The sequence below is a fragment of the Salvelinus sp. IW2-2015 genome, linkage group LG17 (assembly GCF_002910315.2).
Source record: "Salvelinus sp. IW2-2015 linkage group LG17, ASM291031v2, whole genome shotgun sequence".
NCBI lineage: Eukaryota > Metazoa > Chordata > Actinopteri > Salmoniformes > Salmonidae > Salvelinus > Salvelinus sp. IW2-2015.
The window spans coordinates 9,764,593-9,786,388 of NC_036857.1; the positions used below are offsets into that span (position 1 = coordinate 9,764,593).

A 21,796-nucleotide genomic window follows, 5' to 3' on the forward strand; every position below is an offset into this window, starting at 1 on the left:
GGACTCAATAGAAAGTTCGGAGGACAAGGGCTCTGGTACGAAGTCCATGGAGAATAAGCACATCCTCCGTCTCCAGCTTCCACTGCACTGAAGGATTAGGAAACACTTGTGCACCCCGACAAGATCTCACTGATAAGTTGGAGAAATTTCAATAAGCCATTGTTTTCTAAGACGGCTGGCCATTGCTCCGATCCTGGCCTACCCCTAACCCGTGGTGCCAAGCAGCAAGCGTGGCCCCGTCCGCCCCCTGCAGCTACTCGCCCAGCACTCCCCATTTCCTTTCTCCCACAATACAGTCAGCTGATGTTCTGCAAAGAGCTTGGCAAAATCTGGACCCCTCACAGAATCAGCCGGGCTAGATCATCTGGAAACCGCCTTGTCTTCGTAAAACTAGTCTGGCTCGGAAATGTATGTTGTGCAACCCTGGGATTACTAAGCAAGCGATGGTTCAAACGCTCGTTCTTTCCGTGTCGTCTGAGATTCCCAAAGATTGGAAGAGCAGCTGGCGGTCATCCCCTCTTCAAAAGGGGGACAGGAAAGTCAGTTGACCCAACAGCTTAACGACCTATGTAGCTCTGATCCTCCCGGCCGTTGCTGGACCTTCTAAAGTATTGCGAGGGCCGAAGGTGGTGCAACAACACAAGATTACCGCTGCGGCCCGCATTTCGATCCCACCATGACCTTACTCCCTATGCGAATTCTGGTTGTCAGAGCCTGGTCAGCGTGAGCGGGTGCAGGCCTCCGTCAGTGCGCGACGGGCTCTGATCAGAGTCGTAAATCGAGTATCTGTAGGCCTGCCCATCCGATCAGGAGAACAAGTATATCTGTGCCACGGCTGCGGCCCTGAGTAGTCCATTGATCTGTGCCGAAGGGCTCTTGGACTACTGTCAAGTCCGCACCACTTCCTAGTCGAGGCAGACCTCGAGAGCAGCGCTTGATGTTTCTCTCAATGATTGCCTACGGCCTCAGGTTCGGACCAACTCAGCTTCCATCTGATCGAAGTTCAGTGGTGTGCAAAGTCGGAGGGTCGCTGTTGTGGGCGGGCCTCGTGGCGAGTGCTCTTTTATGGGGGGTGCCCACAGGTGTTCAATCGTTTGGACAACTCTCTCTCTGGTATGACTACAGTCATGGACTGGTCGCGTCTTGCTGCTGGTGATGTCTCGCGTGATTCCACCTCGTAACATGCAGACGGACACTCATTGACTGTAAGTACTTGGTCTGGCCCTTTCTTTTGACACTGTGTTAAGCAGCGCGGCTCCAGGCGAGCGTCCTCAATGCAGTCTAGGCGCAACTCCCCTCCGCGTGGCCGCTCCATTGCTCTAAAATACAAGTGAAGACTTAAATCTGCATGCTGCTTAACCGAATGCTGCCGTGCACTGCCCGCCCTGTCCAACATCACTACTTCTGGACGGGCGTCGTGACTTAGAATATGTGTGAGACTAACTACAATACTACTAGGTGTCTGGTTTAGACTGTACACTCAGTGCCTTCCAGACTCACATCAACATCTCCCAATCAAAGTCTAAGAATTTCTAAGAATTGGCCTTCTCTGATTGCCGCAACGAACAGCACCTTGCAATCATGCTGCCAACACATACCTTGTAAAACTGACCATCCTAAGCCAATCTGCTCGACTTCGGTGATGTCAAGATTAAAATAGCCCTCAAAACCCATACCTCAAATAATTGGATGCGTCTATCACAGTGCCATCCGTTTTGTCCCACCAAGAGCGCCGATATACTACCCACCACTGCGACCTGTACACTCTCGTTGGCTGGCCCTCGCTTCATACTCGTCCCGCCAAACCCACTGGTTCCAGGTCATCTACGACCCTGCTAGGTAAAGTCCCCCCTTATCCTCAGCTCGCTGGTCACCACAGCAGCACCTACCTGTAGCACGCGCTCCAGCAGGTATATCTCTCCTGGTCACCCCCAAACCAATTCTTCCTTTGGCCGCCTCTCCTTCCAGTTCTCTGCTGCCATGACTGGAACGAACTACAAAAATCTCTAAACTGAAACCTTATCTCCCTCACTAGCTTTAAGCACCAGCTGTCAGAGCAGCTCATGATACTGCACCTGACTTAGCCCTCTATAATTAGCCCAAACAACTACCTTCTTACCTACTGTATTATTTATTTATTTTGCTCCTTTGCACCCCATTATTTCTCTCTCTACTTTGCACATTCTTCCACTGCAATTCTACCATTCCAGTGTTTTACTTGCTATATTGTATTTACTTCGCCACCCGATGGCCTTTTTTATTTATTTATATATTTTGTTTGCCTTCACCTCCCTTATCTCACCTCACTTGCTCACATTGTATATAGACTTATTTTTCACTGTATTATTGACTGTATGTTTGTTTTACTCCATGTGTAACTATGTGTTGTTGTATGTGTCGAACTGCTTTGCTTTATCTTGGCCAGGTCGCAATTGTAAATGAGAACGTGTTCTCAATTTGCCTACCTGGTTAAATAAAGGTGAAATAAAAAAAATACAAATAAATTGATTTGAAAACACATTGTGCCTATCATCTTCAACCTGTGAATGCAGTCGAAAGGGCGAATCAATCTCTGAAAATGTAATTAGTTAAGTTGATTGGTGAAACAAGCCTGACATGGGTGAAAGTGCTTCCATTGGTACTGATGAGTATGAAAGGCAGATCCTATACGGTCACMGATCTCTCCACACAAGGTGCTGGCTGGCCGTCCTATGCGAATGACAAATGCACCTTTCGCCCAGAACAGGTTGTCCCTGCAAGGGATGGAGGAAGACATGGTTGAGTATTATGTTACCCTTAACAGGGTTCTCAAGACTCTCTTTCCTCAAGTGAAGACATTTTTGCCAAACCTGGCAGGTGGAGCTGAGCACTGTTTGAGCCCAGGGGATTTTGTGGTGGTCAAGCACTTCAGGAGAAAGAGTTGGAAGGACTCCCATTGGAGAGGGCAGTACCAAGTTCTTCTGGGTTGCTGAGAGAGATACCTGGATCCACGTGTCACACTGCAGACGAGTTCCTGATCTAGGAGAAGATAGGGCTTTMCCAGTTCCGGTGGTGCAGTGTGGCCCTCCTCTGCATTAGTACAGGAGTGCTTATAAGAACAGTAGGTTGTCCTCTTGTGGGAAACCTGGCAGAGGGTGAGATGAGCCAAAGGGGAACCTGGCAGAGGGTCCCGAGCCAAAGGGGCCAACGCCGGTCCGGAGTAGTGGCCCAGAAGTAGATGGTCATCGTAGAAGGAGTCCTGAGCCAAAGGGGCCAATGCAGGTCCGGAGTATTGACCCAGAAGTAAAAGGAGAGCCCTGCTGGGCCCTCATAACCATGAGGACAATCTGTTCTTCTCTAGAGCAGAAATGGTTGCTAATCTTACATTTGGACAAAGAGTGTTGTTAAAAAAAAACATTTATTGGTCACATACACATGGTTAGCAGATGCGAGTGTAGCGAAATGCTTGTGCTTCTAGTTCCGTCAGTGCAGTAAAATCTAACAAGTAATCTAACAAATTCACAACGACTACCTTATACACACAAATGTAATGGGATGAATAAGAATATGTACGTACATATAAATATATGGATGAGTGTTTGCCGTGCGGCATAGGCAAGATGCAGTAGATGGTATAAAATACAGTATATAGGTATAAAATACAGTATATAYGTATTATATGAGTAATGTAGGATATGTAAACATTATATAAAGGGGCATTATTTAAAGTGACTAATGATACATTTACAGTTGAAGTCAGAAGTTTACATACACCTAAGCCAAATACATTTAAACTCAGTTTTTCACAATTTCTGACATTTAATCCTAGTAAACATTCCCTGTCTTAGGTCAGTTAGGATCACCAGTTTATTTTAAGAATGTGAAATGTCAGAATAGTAGAGAGAGTGATTTATTTCAGCTTTTATTTCTTTCATCACATTCCCAGTGGGTCAGAAGTTTCCCACAATAAGTTTCCCACAATAAGTTGGGTGAATTTTGGCCCATTCCTCCTGACAGAGCTGGTGTAACTGAGTCAGGTTTGTAGGCCTCCTTGCTTCCACACACTTTTTCAGTTCTGCCCACAKATTTTCTATAGGATTGAGGCCAGGGCTTTGTGATGGCCACTCCAATACCTTGACTTTGTTGTCCTTAAGCCATTTTGCCACAACTTTGGAAGTATGCTTGGGGTCATTGTCCATTTGGAAGACCCATTTGAGACCAAGCTTTAACTTCCTGACTGATGTCTTGAGATGTTGCTTCAATATATCCACATAATTTTCCATCCTTATGATGCCATCTATTTTGTGAACGAGCAGCAGTCCCTCCTGCAGCAAAGCACCCCACAACATGATGCTGCCACCCCCGTGCTTCATGGTTGGGATGGTGTTCTTCGGCTTGTAAGCCTCCCCCTTTTCCCTCTGAACATAACATGGTCATTATGGCCAAACAGTTCTTATTTTGTTACATCAGACCAGAGGACATTTCTCCAAAAAGTACGATCTTCGTCCCCATGTGCAGTTGCAAACCGTAGTCTGGCTTTTTATGGCGGTTTGGAGCAGTGGCTTCTTCCTTGCTGTCGATATAGGACTTGTTTTACTGTGGATATAGATACTTTTGTATCTGTTTCCTCCAGCATCTTCACAAGGTCCTTTGCTGTTGTTCTGGGATTGTTTGCACTTTTCGCACCAAAGTAGTGTCATCTCTAGGAGACAGAACGTGCCTCCTTCCTGAGCGGTATGACGGCTGTGTGGTCCCATGGTGTTATATACTTGCGTACTATTGTTTGTACAGATGAACGTGGTACCTTCAGGCGTTTGGAAATTGCTCACAAGGATGAACCAGACTTGTGGAGGTCTACAATTTTTTTCTGTGGCTTGGCTGATTTCTTTTGATTTTCCCATGATGTCAAGCAAAGAGGACTGAGTTTGAAGGTAGGCCTTGAAATACATCCACAGGTACACCTCCAATTGACTCAGATGGTGTAAGTTAGCCTATCAGAAGCTTCTAAAGCCATGACATCATTTCTGGATTTTCCAAACTGTTTAAAGGCACAGTCAACTTATTGTATGTAAACTTCTGACTCACTGGAATTGTGATACAGTGAATTATAAGTGAAATAATCTGTCTGTTAACAATTGTTGTAAAAATTCCTTGTGTCATGCACAAAGTAGATGTCTAACGACTTGCCAAACAATAATTTGTTAACAAGAAATTTGTGGAGTGGTTGAAAAACTAATTTTAATGACTCCAACCTAAGTGTATGTAAACTTCTGACTTCATTTGTATACATCCATTTATTAAAGTGGCAAGAGATTTGTGTCTGTATGTTGGCAGCAGCCTCTCTATGTTAGTGATGGCTGTTTAACAGTCTGATGTCCTTGAGATAGAAGCTGTTTTTCAGTCTCTCAGTCCCAGCTTTGATAACCTGTACTGACTCACCTTCTGGATGATAGCGGGGTGGACAGGCAGTGGCTCGGGTGGTAGTTGTCCTTGATTATCTTTTTGGCCTTCCTGTGTCATTGGGTACTAAGGTGTCCTGGAGGGCAGGTAGTTTGCCCCCGGTGATGCGTTGTGCACCCTCACTCCCTCGGGAGAGCCTTGTGGTTGAGGGCGGTGCAGTTGCCGTTCTAGGCGGTGATACAGCCTGACAGGATGCCTCGAGTGTGCATCTGTAAAGGTGTGAGTGTTTTAGTGACAGTGCAAATTTCTTCAGCCACCTGAGGTTGAAGAGGCGCTGTTGCACCTTCTTCACCACGCTGTCTGTGTGGGTGGACCATTGCAGTTTGTCTGTGATGTGTACGCCGAGGAACTTAAAACTTTCCACCTTCTCCACTACTGTCCTGTCGATGTGGTTGGGGGGATGCTCCCTCTGCTGTTTCCTGAAGTCCACGATCATCTCCTTTGTTTTGTTGACGTTGAGTGAGAGGTTATTTTCCTGACACCACACTCCGAGGGCCCTCACCTCCTCCCTGTAGGCCGTCTCGTCATTGTTAGTAATCAAACCTACCACTGTAGTGCCGTCTGTAAACTTGATGATTGAGTTGGAGGCGTGCATGGCCATGCAGTCATGGGTGAACAGGGAGTACAGGAGAGGGGCTAGAACGCACCCTTGTGGGGCCCCAGTGTTGAGGATCAGCGGGGTGGAGATGTTGTTTCCTACCCTCACTACCTGGGGGCGACCCGTCAGAAAGTCCAGGACCCAGTTGCACAGGGCTGGGTCGAGACCCAGGGTCTCGAGCTTAATGATGAGTTTGCAGGGTACTATGGCGTTAAATGCTGAGCTGTAGTCAATGAACAGCATTCTTTCATAGGTATTCCTCTTGTCCAGATGGGATAAGGCAGTGTGCAGTGTGATGGCGATTGTGTCAACTGTGGATCTATTGGGGTGGTAAGCAAATTTGAGTGGGTCTGATGTATCAGGTAGGGTGGAGGTGATATGATCCTTGATTAGTCTCTCAAACCACTTCGTGATGACAGAGGTGAGTGCTACGGGCGACAGTCATTTAGTTCAGTTACCTTAGCTTTCTTGGGAACATGAACAATGGTGGCCATCTTGAAGCATGTGGGCACAGCAGACTGGGATAGGGATTGATTGAATATGTCCGTAAACACACCAGCCAGTTGGTCTGCGCATGCTCTGAGGACTCGGCTAGGGATGCCGTCAGGGCCGGCAGCCTTGCGAGGGTTAACACGTTTAAATGTTTTACTCACGTTGGCCACGGTGAAAGAGAACCCACAGGCTTTGGTAGCGGGATGTATCAGTTTCTCGGTATTGTCCTCAAAGCGAGCAAATAAGTTGTTTAATTTGTCTGYGAGCAAGACGTCGATGTCAGTGACTGGGCTGGTTTTCTTTTTGTAATCCGTGATTGACTGTAGACCCTGCCACATACCTCTCGTGTCTGAGCCATTGAATTTCGACTCTACTTTGTCTCTATACTGATGCTTTACTTGTTTGATTGCCTTGCAGAGGGAATAGCTACACTGTTTGTATTCTGTCATGTTTCCAGTCGCCTTGCCATGGTTAAAAGCTTTAGTTCGCACTTTCAGTTTTGCACGAATGCTGCAATCCAGCCACGGTTTCTGGTTAGGGAAGGTTTTAATAGTCACAGTGGGTACAACATCACCGATGCACTTGCTAATAAACTTGCTCACCGAGTCAGCGTATACGTCAATGTTGTTATCTGAGGCTACCCGGAACATATCCCAGTCCACGTGATCTAAGCAATCTTGAAGCGTGGAATCTGCTTGGTCAGACCAGCGTTGGATAGACCTGAGCACGGGCGTTTCCTGTTTTAGTTTCTGTCTATAGGCTGGGAGCCATGGTCAAAATGGAGTCATGGTCAGATTTCCCGAAGGGAGGGCAGGGGAGGGCTTTGTATGCATCGCGGAAGTTAGAGTAGCAATGGTCCAGAATGCTACCAGCTCGTGTCGTGCAGTCGATATGCTGATAGAATTTAYGAAGCCTTGTTCTCAGATTAGCTTTGTTAAAATCCCCAGCTACAATAAATGCAGCCTCAGGATAAATGGTTTCAGTTTACATAGAGTCCATAATCGAAGAGAATTCTCTTGGTAGATAATGCGGTCGGCATTTGATTGTAAGGAATTCTAGATCAGGTGATCAAAGAAACCAGGTGGCTGTACCGACTCTGACAACATATCCCGAGTGAGCCATGTTTCCGTGAAACAGAGAATGTTACAATCTCTGATGTCTCTCAGGAAGGCAACTCGTGCCCTAATTCCATCCACCTTGTTGTCTAGAGATAGGACATTGGTGAGTAATATGGTCAGAAACGGTGGATGGTGTGCTCGCCTTCTAAGTCTAACCAGTAGGCCGCTCCGTCTGCCTCTCCTGRYGCGACCACGTTGTTTTGGGTCACCCTCTGGGATATGATCCCATGTCCATTGTGGAGGTCCGAACAAAGGATCCGCTTCGGGAAAGACATATTCTTGGTCATAATTTTGGTAAGTTGACATCGCTTTTATATCCAGTAGTTCGTCCCGGCTGTATGTAATAACACTTGAGATTTTCCTGGCTAACAATGTGAGAAATAATACATCAAAAACAAATTTCTGCATAATTTCCTAAGGACCRGAAGCGAGGCGACCATCTCTGTCGGTGCCATTATTGCTGTCTTTTGAGCGTGAACTGACAGATACATTGGATTATGATGAAATCATCCCCATATTCAACTCAAAGCCATCTATGCCTTGTGATGTGTGGGTTGGGGCCAGTTAAGGTAGGAGCAGGTTTGCCACTTTGCCAAGTAAATCTGACTATCCAAATTGACTTACCATTCCTAGTAGAGATGCCACGTAACCCTGACCCCATGACGGTTTTTGCATTATATAACCACAGAGGCCCACCGTCGCTTGCTAGGCCAGATAATACTTTWCTCCCACCCATCTCAGTAGCAGGAGTGATGACAGTCCCTTGGTGTATTAGAGGAGAAGGAATTAATCATTTGGGTGAACTACAATGTAATTGTATAATGTACTACAACGGGTCCAATACCTGTAAGTTAACTGTCAACAATGCCGACACTGMTAATGTTACTTATGGTATTTCAGTCTGTAATGTTCTTATCCCTTTGAGAGGAGCCCCAAATGGCACCTATTGGTTGTGTGGGAAAATGGCTTACRATAGCCTGCCCCTGAACTGGGGAGGTAGTTGTACTGTTGGGTTTGTGGTAACAGCTATGAGAGCCGTTCCAAACAATAATAAGAGTCTGAGGGCTCTGTTTAGAGTACAAACCTCCTGGAATAAGGAGAGCTCAGAGGTCTCTGGCTGACATCACTCACACTCAGGCACCTGCCTCCAGGTTCTTTGGTGTGTTTTTTCCAGGGTATGGAGTTGCATGTGCCCTAGACCAAATTCGTGATATCTCCAAACATGTGGAGGAAATTGGCAATGCTACTCAAAATGCCCCATAACAATTGAATGACGAACTGAAAGAATTGCGTAAATTGGCTCTGGGGCACTTGTGCAATAATTGGAGAGGAATGTTGCACTTTTGTCCCAGATCGGTACTCTAACGTTACGGTCTTGCCGAATACATTGCCACTGTGGCTAAGAACAATTCCCCACAGCCCGAGTGGACGCTTGCAACTTGGTTGAKATCTGTGTTCGGGAGTTGGGGATCCCAGATTGTTGGGGATCCCAGATTTTTTTCTTAGTATGTCTAATTGTATTACTAACATGTTGTAAGGCTATTTGTGCCTCACAGGCTGGGAAGGTTTCGGCAGCCATTATATGTAATGCTCCTAAAGAGGATGGTGAGACTGATGAGCTGCCGACACTGTAGATAGGACGATGAGTGAGAATTGGAGGTTGTTTTTGTTTGACAAGTTTAGATGGCCCAAGCGGATTTGTTTTATGTTTTGATTAGTCTCAGGAACAGTTGGTGACTGATCGTGTATGGAGGAATCCTCACTATCACTGTTCCTCAACGCAGTACGCCCAGAATATTGCTATGGGAACAACCGAGGTATCTCAGTTTCAAGGTCTCAACTTGTGAGGTATTGGTCAGTCACATGTGCAAGACACCGGTAGTGATGAAATAATTATGCTAAACATGCAAATATAACTTGTCTGTGCATAGCTGTTGTCATGACGTGGCCCTTTCTGGGTGTAGATCGTGGCTTCCCCTCTTTCACTCTCTCCCACACCCAGGTTCTGTTATCTCAGGTCGTAAATTCCTGGCGGAGACTCTCTCCCCCTTTTCATGCAAAGAGAGATCACAGAGTGAACAAAGGATTTTGTACATACATACTACCTCAATCAGCCTGACTAACCGGTGTCTGTATGTAGCCTCGCTACTTTTATAGCCTCGCTACTGTATATAGCCTGTCTTTTTACTGTTGTTTTATTTCTTTACCTACCTATTGTTCACCTAATACCTTTTTTGCACTATTGATTAGAGCCTGTAAGTAAGCATTTCACGGTAAGGTCTACACCTGTTATATTCAACGCACATGACAAATAAACTTTGATTTGATTTCACATGGCCGAACTCCTAAATCCCCAAAATGGGAGAATGAAACAATATGTCCACTTGTGGGAATGGTCCGTGGACACTTAAGGGACAGTTATGTTGAGTGTGTTTAATTTGGTGACCTCATGAAGGACAGGAAACACACATTACTATATCTCTGAATGTGTACATTTCTCAATTTTGGTGTTTGCATCTAATTCTTGTATGAAATGAATGAGTAAAAATGAAACTATTTGTGAAATGATGTAATGTGATGTTAACCTTTAATTTTATTCGCTGTAAAGTTTAACTAGTCAGCGGCCACGCCCCCGTGAGCACGGACATAATCTGGCGTCATGGAACCACCCTTTCTTTTGTTCCGAATTAAACCCCCCCTGAAGAAATACTCTTCAGACTAAGCAAACCCACAGCGGGAGCTGTGATTACGAATAGTTGAGTACCAAGACTAGAAAACTATACCACGTGGAGCATTGGCTACACGGCTGGAAGTGGTTCAACTCTGAGACTATGGATCCCTACAGAATAAGAGCAAATCTTAGATACTAATTACTAGTCTGCAGCTAGAAATTATGTAAACCTGGGATGCGAATACCGACAACCACCGAAACATCTACTCTAAGAACAATGGACGCCTGACATATCCATTACAACAGACACTATCAGGAGCAGCCGATAGCTACAACCATGAAAGACATTMTGACTTATGGAGAAGTAACGAGAGACTCTCTGATGAACTGACTCTCCAGCAGACTGACCGACAATTCCAACAGAGAAGACAACAACGACATATGGGTGTAAATATATTGATTGCAATTATTCCCGAATGAGTGAGCGTTCATGTGCAAAGGATTAGCATTTCAATGAATATAATTATGCACTGTGTGTAGTAAATCCATTTTGTCTTTCCCGCTCCTTTATCGGTCCACACCCCCTTTTCTTTGTATACCAAGCCGTCATATCTGTTTAGCCCACTAGGGGATCTTCCCTATCATTATTTGTAACCAATACCTACTGCTTGTTTGTGCATTTCTGTGATTATTTAGTTAGTTAGTAGATAAATGATTAAGCCAATTGGTGTATGGATGATTCATGGTTTAGGCTGGGTTCATGCAGATAACCAAGAATTCTACGACGTTTGAAATGAGACTGACGTAAGGTAAAGAATAATTCGTTAATAGAAGACTAATTGATCAGATATTAAAATATCTGAAGAGGGGSCCTCCCGGGTGGCGCAGTGGTCTAGGGCACTGCATCGCAGCGCTAGCTGCGCCACCAGAGTCTCTGGGTTCACGCCCAGGCTCTGTCGCAGCCGGCCGCGACCGGGAGGTCCGTGGGGCGACGCACAATTGGCCTAGCGTCGTCCGGGTTAGGGAGGGTTTGGCCGGCAGGCATATCCTTGTCTCATCGCGCTCCAGCGACTCCTGTGGCGGGCCGGGCGCAGTGCGCGCTAACCGAGGCGGCGTGCACGGTGTTTCCTCCGACACATTGGTGCGCTGGCTTCCGGGTTGGAGGCGCGCTGTGTTAAGAAGCAGTGCGGCTTGGTTGGGTCGTGCTTCGGAGGACGCATGGCTTTCGACCTTCGTCTCTCCCGAGCCCGTACGGGAGTTGTAGCGATGAGACAAGATAGTAATTACTAGCGATTGGATACCACGAAAATGGGAAAATTATTTTTAAATATACAGTGGGGAGAACAAGTATTTGATACACTGCCGATTTTGCAGGTTTTCCTACTTAACAAATATAGAGGTCTGTAATTTTTATCATAGGTACATTCAACTGTGAGAGACGGAATCTAAAACAAAAATCCAGAAAATCACATTGTATATTTTTAAGTAATTAATTAGCATTTTATTGCATGACATAAGTATTTGATACATCAGAAAAGCAGAACTTAATATTTGGTACAGAAACCTTTGTTTGCAATTACAGAGATCATACGTTTCCTGTAGTTCTTGACCAGGTTTGTACACACTGCAGCAGGGATTTTGGCCCACTCCTCCTCCATACGACACTTCTCCCAGATCCTTCAGGTTTCGGGGCTGTCGCTGGGCAATACGGACTTTCAGCTCCCTCCAAAGATTTCTATTGGTTAGGTCTGGAGAAGGCCTCCGGGACCTTGAGATGCTTCTTACGGAGCCACTCCTTAGTTGCCCTGGCTGGTGTTTCGGGTCGTTGTCATGCTGAAGACCCCAGCCATGACCATCTTCAATGCCTCTTACGGGAAGGAGGTTGTTGGCAAAGATCTCGCATACATGGCCCCATCCATCCTCCCCAATAGGTGCAGTCGTCCTGTCCCTGCAGAAAGCATCTCCCCAAAGAATGATGTTTCACACTCCATGCTTCACGGTTGGGATGTGTTCTTGGTTGTACTCATCCTTCTTCTTCCTCCAAACACGGCGAGTGGAGTTTAGACCAAAAAACTCAATTTTTGTCTCATCAGACCACATGACCTTCTCCCATTCCTCCTCTGGATAATCCAGATGGTCATTGGCAAACTTCAGACGGTCCTGGACATGCCTGGCTTGAGCAGAGGGACTTTGCGTGCACTGCAGGATTTAATCCATGAGGCGTAGTGTGTTACTATTGGTTTTCTTTGAGACGTGGGTCCAGCTCTCTCAGTCATTGACCAGGTCTGCGTGTAGTTCTGGGCTGATCTCACCTTCCTCATGATCATTGATGCCCACGAGGTGAGATCTTGCATGGAGCCCCAGACGAGGGTGATTGACCGTCATCTTGAATTCTTCCATTTTCTAATAATTGCGCCAAAGTTGTTGCTTCTCACCAAGCTGCTTGCCTATTGTCCTGTAGCCCATCCCAGCCTTGTGCAGGTCTACAATTTGATCCCTGATGTTACAACAGCTCTCTGGTCTTGGCCATTGTGGAGAGGTTGGAGTCTGTTTGATTAGTGTGTGGACAGGTGTCTTTATACAGGTAACGAGTTCAAACAGGTGCAGTTATACAGGTAATGAGTGGAGGAACGGAGGTTCTTAAAGAAAAACAGGTCGTGAAGAGCGGAAATTCTATGGTTGTAGGTATCAAATACTTATGTCATGCAATAAAATGCAAATTAATTACTTAAAAATCATACAATGTGATTTTCTGCATTTTTGTTTTAGATTCCGTCTCTCACAGTTGAAGTGTACCTATGATAAAAATTACAGACCTCTACATGCTTTGTAAGTAGGAAAACCTGCAAAATCGGCAGTGTATCAAATACTTGTTCTCCCCACTGTATATATGTATCTGATGAGTTATATTCGGAAAAGTATAACTTTGTAATCTGAAGATTTTCCGTGGTGCCCCGACTTCCTAGTTAATTAAATGTACATGATTAGTTTAATCACGTAATAATAATTATAGAGAATTGATTTGATAAAATAACAGTATTCACCTTCAATGATACTAAAGACACGACACTGTACATAAGACAACTGTTGGGACCGCCCCAGCTGAGTTTTCTGATAGACCTGTACAGTGTGCAGAGTTTGTTGTTGTAACCTCTCCACTTCAGGTGTCCCTGGTGTTGAATTTCCACCACAGTAGGCCTCACTCTAACCTTGTTGTCAATAACTTCACACTTAAAGGTAAGGCCTCACTTTAACATTTATGGCTATGGCTTATCATGATAAGCCTGTTCAGCCCATAGGATACTGTATATGAAATGACAGACATGTTTTCCCACCCAATGTGAGATAGATACAAAATTGACCCACGTCACTATTATGTAAATAGATCAATAAATGTTACATACACCTCTATGCTGTCAAAACATAATATTCATTTGACAGGTATGCCTATTATGAATGATATTTTGGGTACCACATGAGCAAAAGTATGTGGACACCTGCTCATCGAACATCTAATTCCAAAATCATGGGCATTAATATGGAGTTGGTCCCTCCTTTGCCCCCCTTTGCTCTATAACAGCCCCCACTCTTCTGGGAAGGCTTTCCACTAGATGTTGGAACATTGCTCCAGGAACTTTCTTCCATTCAGCCACAAGAGCATTAGTGAGGTTGGGCACTGATGCTGGGCGATTAGGCTTGGCTCGCAGTCGGCGTTCCAATTCATCCCAAAGATGTTCGATGGGGTTGAGGTCAGGGCTCTGTGCGGGCCAGTCAAGTTCTTCCACACCGATCTCGACAAACCATTTCTGTATGGACCTCGCTTTGTGCACAGAAGCATTGTAATGCTGAAACAGGAAAGGGTCTTCCACAAACTGTAGCCACAAAGTTGGAAGCACAGAATCGTCTACAATGTCATTGTATGCTGTAGCGTTAAGATTTCCCTTTTACTGGAACTAAGGGGCCTAGCCCGAACCATGGAAAACAGTCCCAGACCATTATTTCTCCTCCACCAAACTTTACAGTTGGCACTATGCATTCGGGAAGGTTCGCAAAACCCAACTTTGTACGTCAGACTGCCAAATGGTGAAGCTTGATTCATCACTCCAGAGAACGTGTTTCTACTGCTCCAGAGTCCACTGGTGGCGAGCTTTACACCACTCCAGCCAACACTTGGCATTGTGCATGGTGACCTTAGGCTTGTGTGTAGCTGCTCGGCCATGAAAACCTATTTCATTAAGCTCCCGACGAACAGTTCTTGTGCTGACGTTGCTTCCAGAGGCCGTTTTGTTTGTATAGTGTATGTATACATCAGATATGGTATGTTTTTCTTCCTGTAGGATTCTCTTTGGTTCAGGGCTAGCCATCCTCCTCCTCCTGGCCACATCCAGTGCACAGACCAGCCCACAGCCCTGCCAGTGTTCAGCCCTACACCCTGCAGGACTACAGATCAACTGCAGCTCCCTGAGCCTCAGGGAAGTCCCACCTCTCTCTCCAGACACAACGAGCTCCACCTCCAGAACAACCAGCTGTCCACAGTACCTCCAGGGCACTTCGACAGGCTGCAAGGCCTGAGAAGGGTCACCCTGTATGGGAACCCTTTCCACTGTAACTGTGAAATCCAGTACCTAAGTACCTGGCTGAAGAGGAACGGGGCTGTCGTGTCTGGTGGGGTGCCCACCTGTGCCAGCCCAAGTAGTGTGGCACACACAGCAATCACTGTGCTCAGTGATGCCTACTTTTCCTCCTGTGCCCAGCAGAAGTGTGCAAGGGAGGTGTATGATACCCTGGTGGGGGTGATGTTGTGTGGGCTCATCGGCCTCCTGCTGTGTGGCCTGAGGCTGGCGAAGAACTCCACCTTCACTCTGGACATGGATCAGAGACACGCATGGTTTGAGGCTGACTCTCTGAAGTCGCTGAAGCCCAAACACAGGAGGACACTCCAGAGGCTCTCTGTCTGAGGAATGTGAGAACTCTGCCTCTCTCACCGGGCGATGCGAGCATGGGCGAGGGAGCGTGACCAAAGTTAGGGAAAGCTGAACTTTATGCAAATACTCTGTGACATCGTGCCATTTTTGACCAATCGAAGCTCACTATAGCTTCCAGGCCCTACTGGATTGGCTGTTGATACCTAGCACTACATGAGGGTGAAGCTTTTTTGTTTATTTTACCTTTATTTAACTAGGCAAGTCAGTTAAGAACAGATTCTTATATACAATGACGGCCTACACCGGCCAATTGTGCGCCGCCCTATGGGACTTCCAATCACGGCCGGTTGTGATACAGCCTGGATTCGAACCAGGGTGTCTGTAGTGACGCCTCAAGCACTGAGATGCAGTGCCTTAGACAGATTCGGGAGACATTTAGGTGTTGTACAATTTGCAAATATTGTTAACACCAGATAAGTGAGAATATTTATTTCTGAAACTGAAGATGTGTGCATGAGGACAGTAAGAAGAAAACCGTTAGGATATATGGCAAGAAGATAAGCATGTTTTATTTTCTATGGAGTCGTTTGTTTTCATGTAAACAAAGCCATGCTGTATCATCAGCACTGAAGAACAGGTAGCCAGCTTTTTTCTTTCGTTTTTTTAAGGCTACGCTATTTTCATTCATACAAGCAATATTGACAACATCTTATAAAATATGTAACGCATCAACTGAAATACATGGTTAATACACCTATGATAAAATAGCTTCTCTTATATTCCTATATTTTATATAAATATAAGTGGCTAGATACAGTCATTGCATCTGTGGTCAAAGTTCTAACGCATACGACAAATGGTACATTTACAACAAAGAGCAGGTTTAGTAGCTCGGCAAGATATGGTAACATTAAATGAGAATGAATCGTTTTGTTCTGTGCAAATACAGGTTACATGGTTTACATTGCTCGAAATAATGTAGACAGCACAGTTGAAGGACGGCATTGCACCCTAAATATCAAATAGGTATTCTTACAGTACAGGGCCCGGTTTCCCAAAAGCATCTTAAGGCAAAATTAATATTAGAACCATCTATGGTTAATATTAGAACCATCTATGGTTCTAACGATGAAATTSCCTTAATATGCTTTTGGGAAACCGGGCCAAGTACAGTATAATGCATTAAATCTATCTTATGAAATGCATGCATAGATGTAACAGACAAAACGTATGGTAGACAGTAATATGGTCAGTTTGAGAAGGAATTGAAAACATATGAATTCATAAAAATATTTGGAACTTATTATAGTCATTAAGATACATAAGACCAATTAAATCAAATTCACAATTTTAAAGATGGTCATAATCTTTGTACATAATCACAACTAAGAAAATACTTATTCATAATACTATTAAATAAGGCTTGCATTAAAATCAATTGCCATTACTTAAAAGCGGGTAATTGTGCAGAACTTAAATCGTTTTAAGCCCACTATAGAACAATACAACAGAATGAATAAGAGTTCAATCTCACTACAGTACTTTACCTATTAAGTTCCTTCAATACCCTGCCAAGTTGTAAACACTGTCCAACGTAACTCAGTGAGTGGTATTTCCCAGTTAAGGACTAAGGGAATCTGGTCCATCGTATCATACAAAACAAATCTGCACAACACTGGATATTGATCAGTTGGTTGGGTCTGCTCTGTATCAATTTTTAGGAACCCCCTCCTTTTTAACCCAGAACCATAGAATTTGAATATAATCAATTCTAATTCTATGGCCGGCACAGGCAAACCTGAGACCTCTACTAAGGAGGTCTCCATGATGACACCAACCTGAAAACATTACTGAGGCACAAACTTCTCCTGCTCAAAGATGAGCTCCACGGCGTCAGCCACGTCCTGCACGATGTGCCCGGGCTCTACCAACGCCGGGTCAAAGCGGAAGTCGCGATGCCCGTGAAACACAGTCTCCTTGATGCACTTGTTGGCATAAGTGGGCACCTCCGTGTGGGGGTTGTACACCCCAGTGCACACCAGGATGGACTTGCAGGAGGTGGCGGAGGGGGGTGCCAGCTCGCTCTCCCAGGTGTTCTCTATGTGGTCGTTGTCCTGGGGAAGGGCTGCACTAGAGCCCGTGCCAGTGGCCATCTTGGCGACAGCTTTGGAGTTCTTCCTCCTGTTCCTCTCCTCCAGGTAACAACTGTAGAGGTTGGCCCCATAGATGTCAGTCATCAGGTTATCCCTGAAGGAGTAGAGAGGAAAAGGAAAGGAAATCAAGGAGAGGAATCAGGTAGTACAGAAATTACATCCCACATCATGGACATCAGCACATCCAGGTGCAGAATCTTAATTTGACCAGTATTGTCGCATCAATATAATCCTGTAACAACATTTGAACATTCACATTTTTCCACCAATGTAATGTTTGATCTGTGGTTAGGCTATAATTAGGCTATATGAAAAGTGCTATACTGTTAATATAACTGTAGTGCGGGTTTCAGTGAATGTATGTAAATCTCAAAGCTCATCTGCATTTCCTGCGGCGCGGGAAAATTCTCAGCCACAACAGTGATCAAATTAAGAGCCCACACTTATAACAACTACTCTAGCTTCAAGATGAAATCTAGCTGTGCTTTGAATCCCCAAACAACAAACAAGTAATTATAATGATATGTTATCATTATGCGATTACCCATAATTTTCATTTTTTTTTCTCACGTAAAATAAATTGCCACCATTTTTGCTGTCAACAGTGAGATGACAGGGGTCTTACCCAATAGCATAGAGGGAGGTGATGGGCTGTTTCCAGTTTCTCTCCACAGCCTGGCCTCTGATGAGGTACTCAGCAAAGTGGTAGGTCAGTTCACTGGGCTTTCCCATCAGAGCTTTGTACTTCACCTCTTTACCCGTTATCTTCTTGTAGATGTTCTCCAGGCACACCAGGAATGTTCCATGACCAAAGCTGGAGTTGAGATCATATAAAGAAGCAAACATGTAATGAAAACATGATCAATTAAACTAATCAAGCTCATTGAACCGTTTTCTTAAAGGCCAGACTTCAATGAGCTTAGTCCCGTTTTGCATCCAGGACATTAATAGATTCTATGGTGAAAAAAACAAATGTCTTTCTTCCTATTCATATCTGCCTTCCTTTTCACCACATTTCAATAACAGCTCTGATTCACTGTGGTTACCGTGGAGACTGGGCCTCAGCCATCCACATGAGATCCATGTTGCAGGCCAGCAGGGGGAGGTGGGGAAGCTTTTGGGTCTGGTGGGCTCCGCTCAGGTTCCCATTGGTCAGCAGGATATCAATTATCAGCTGGAGGTTGGTCTCCCATCGGATGGGCTCCCCAAACAGAATAACAGCTGGACCGGGAAGAGAAAAGAAGTGGAATATGATGGATATGATATACAATTGCGATTACGGTGACAGTTCAACAACAAGATCAATGAGAAGGAGAGAATCCATTTACAAGCCCTCACCTTCTACTGTGGGAAGGTTGGCAATAGGACTGGACTGAAAAGAAAATAAGAAATGGAAGGTGCTTAGGAAAGCCTCTGAAATATAGCCTGTCTATGGATCTTGATGTATACATCGGCTCGATTCTCACCGGCAGTTTGGGCCGTCTGTTGTGGTCTACCATGTCCAGCAGAGGAAAGGATTCTCTCAACATGTCGATACTGACCACATTCTGGAAGCCCAAGCTTATAATTTTAAGGATTACACCACCAATGTATAGCATGGTCATTATAATCTGTCACGCCCTGATCTGTTTAACCTGTCCTTGTGCTTATCTCCACCCCCCTCCAGGTGTCGCCCATCTTCCCCACTTATCCCCTGGGTATTTATACCTATGTTTTCTGTCTGTCTGTGCCAGTTTGTCTTGTTTGTTCAAGTCAACCAGCGGTTTCTCAGCTCCTGTTTTTCCCCAGTCTCTCTTTTTCCTCGTCCTCCTGGTTTTGACCCTTGCCTGTCCTGACTCTGAGCCCGCCTGCCTGACCACTCTGCCTGCCCCTGACCCTGCCTGCCGTCCTGTACCGCTACTCTGGATTATCGACCCCTGCCTGCCTTGACCTGTCGTTTGCCTGCCCCTGTTMTTGCAATAAACATTGTAACTTCAACACAGTCTGCACTTRGGTCTGATATACCTGATATAATCAGCTTGTTAATTAATTTCCAGGTAATTTTTATTTACCTAGGCAAGTCAGTTAAGAACAAATTCTAATTTACAATGACGGTCTAGGAACAGTGGGTTAACTGCCTTGTTCAGGGGCAGAACAACAGATTTTTACCTTGTCAGCTCAGGGATTCGATCTAGCAACCTTTCGGTTACTGGTCCAAAGCTCTAACCACTAGGCTACCTGCCGCCCTGATATTCTCTTWTCAAGCTAAGTCAAGTAGATGCTTTGATATTGTCTAATAATACATATTGTATTTCAAAAGGATACTTTTTGGCAATATCCAGGACGGGCCCTTGTCCTGACACCAGAACACACTTGTCATGGTATTTCTTGAACATCCTCAGTGGACTGTGTGACATCATCACCTGGTCCATGGTGATCTGGTAACAAAAACACCGGTCTGATAGGCTGAGCCAGACCTACAGCAAGCAATATCTTCAAGAGGACCTAATTGGTTTGATTTTCTGTGCAACAAGACACACATACAGTTGAATTTTATGTCAAAAGGCTGTGTATAATGCATGTCATTGTCTACCTCTGCTGGTCCTAATATTTATCCATCATATTACTGAGAACTCGTTTAAAGTCAAAAGACAATGCACCACATTAACATGTACAGCATGAGTGGCTAACTGCCCACACAGGGCCTTGAATTAAATTATGTCTTAATCATTACAGATTGTGTGGCAGAAGAGAGCTGTGAGACACTTACAGGCACTCCCAGGATGTGCGAGAGCTGGTCTGCTTTCATCTGCCGCATACAATTCCCTGCGTTGGTGACAAAAACAACTGGTACCACAAATTGTCCCTGAGAGTTGACCAGTTTTTGGAAGGCCTTTTTTGCAGCAGGGATGGGTATCTTTCCCCGGACAAGCACGCCATCGATGTCAAACAGCAGGCCAAAGCATGGCTGTGGCTGGGATAGGAAGAGAGAATGATTCATATGCCACATTCTAGATCGCTACATGATGACATAAGTTGACATCATGCATCATTAGAAATATTCCACTCAACAATATAAGACCCATCCTCAAAGCATGGGTCTGAGTTGACACACAAGACAGGATGCAGGACCATGTGTGTGGTTCTGTTTTAAATATGAATCTAGACTAGTAATGATTTAGTTTCTGTATGTTACAACACAACTATTTCCAGGGTGTTGCTCAACAGTCTTAGCCTCATACGACCATCCTGAAGTCCCGTAAGTTTACAATCTGTTTTGCTATTGGTGTGGATCAGGCTACAACAGTCTAGCCTCTAGGTATATGTGGAAGGAAATGTGAATTGTGGAGGCAGCTCACATAAAGAGAAAATAAACATAATATGTGATGTGAGGGTAGAAATTCATAGGCCCTGTGATTATTGGGACTTTCCTCTTATCAAAGCCACTTTACTGACAGGCCCAATATGCCATTTGGATACATATGCACCTCTGAGGCCTATTATTTAGAGAGAAAACCCCCATGATGTATTCAATTCATTGTAGCCAACATTACAGAAGGAGCTAATGATATGGGATTGTGATGGAACTGCAATCTCTTTTCCTACACACTCATCTTGAGCGATAACATTCGGAGACTYAAAAATGTGCCTGTTTGGATTTTGAAAACTGATGGGGAAAAAACTAACATTTGAGGACACAAAGCGCCCATCCCCCAAAATACCAGTGCAATGCTACATTCGTTGGTATTCCTATTACAAGGAAACATTGGCTACAATGTATCAGCTGACAGTGCAGAATTCATTTGGAAGCAACAGCTTTGCAGTTCGAATCGTACCTTGCTAACAGACACGGTTCCGCTAAACCCGCACTCAGAACCGGCAAATCCAGCTCTTCGCCTGACTTGTCGGTTACACAGGGCGTTCAGAGCTCGGTAAAACGGCAGGAGTCCCCTCATCTCCGCCTACTTTCACCGGTGACCGAAAAATAATGAAGCACCAAATAAAAAAGCCGGCTTGGGCTGAGCTGGCTGTTCGGCTGGGCTTGTTTTCTTCCGATTTTTTTACTCATTAATTTTTTTCTATGCACGGCGAAATGACGACATGAGGACTTCCTTTTAGTGCTTTCAATACAACTGGGAACACGGAAAAAGAGGTCAAATCATGACGTCAGTGGTGTTCAGGTCGGAGCTCTAGTAAGATGCTCGCATTTCCGACCTTCCAAATTCCGAGTTGGATTACCGTTCGAAACGATTATTTCCAGTCGATGCTCGTTTCCCCCCCGCGATGTCACAGTTGTCTAGACCGCACGGAGGTCGGAGATTTCCGAGTTGTTTTTAACGTGGCATTATATTACGCACTGTTGAAAATCGTAAACAGCGCAGAACTAGACTGCGGCCCCAGCTGCCATTTTGAACATCAGG

At 45.0% G+C, this 21,796-nt stretch overlaps 2 protein-coding genes across 3 annotated transcripts; one reads left to right on the forward strand and one right to left on the reverse strand.

Moving 5' to 3' along the window:
• The first annotated feature begins 13,719 nt into the window (after positions 1–13,719).
• Positions 13,720–15,762, forward strand: LOC111976562 (platelet glycoprotein IX-like). The gene is given in 2 exon segments (XM_024005482.2): positions 13,720–14,804; positions 14,807–15,762. Coding segments are annotated over 2 exon segments (657 nt in total). The 5' UTR covers positions 13,720–14,617; the 3' UTR covers positions 15,277–15,762.
• Positions 15,763–15,788: 26 nt separating this feature from the next.
• LOC111976393 (haloacid dehalogenase-like hydrolase domain-containing 5) lies at positions 15,789–21,796 on the reverse strand. 2 transcript variants are annotated; one of them, XM_024005193.2, is made up of 8 exons: positions 21,212–21,796; positions 20,146–20,349; positions 19,701–19,852; positions 18,863–18,956; positions 18,735–18,768; positions 18,443–18,617; positions 18,022–18,210; positions 15,789–17,490 (listed from the first exon to the last, which is right to left on the reverse strand). In XM_024005193.2, the coding sequence occupies exons 1-8, from the start codon at positions 21,329–21,331 to the stop codon at positions 17,091–17,093; spliced, it is 1,368 nt and encodes a 455-aa protein (XP_023860961.1). In that variant the 5' UTR covers positions 21,332–21,796; the 3' UTR covers positions 15,789–17,090. The 2 variants fall into 2 exon arrangements, with proteins under 2 accessions (XP_023860961.1, XP_023860963.1); XM_024005195.2 differs by having other exon boundaries at positions 19,701–19,813; positions 21,212–21,790.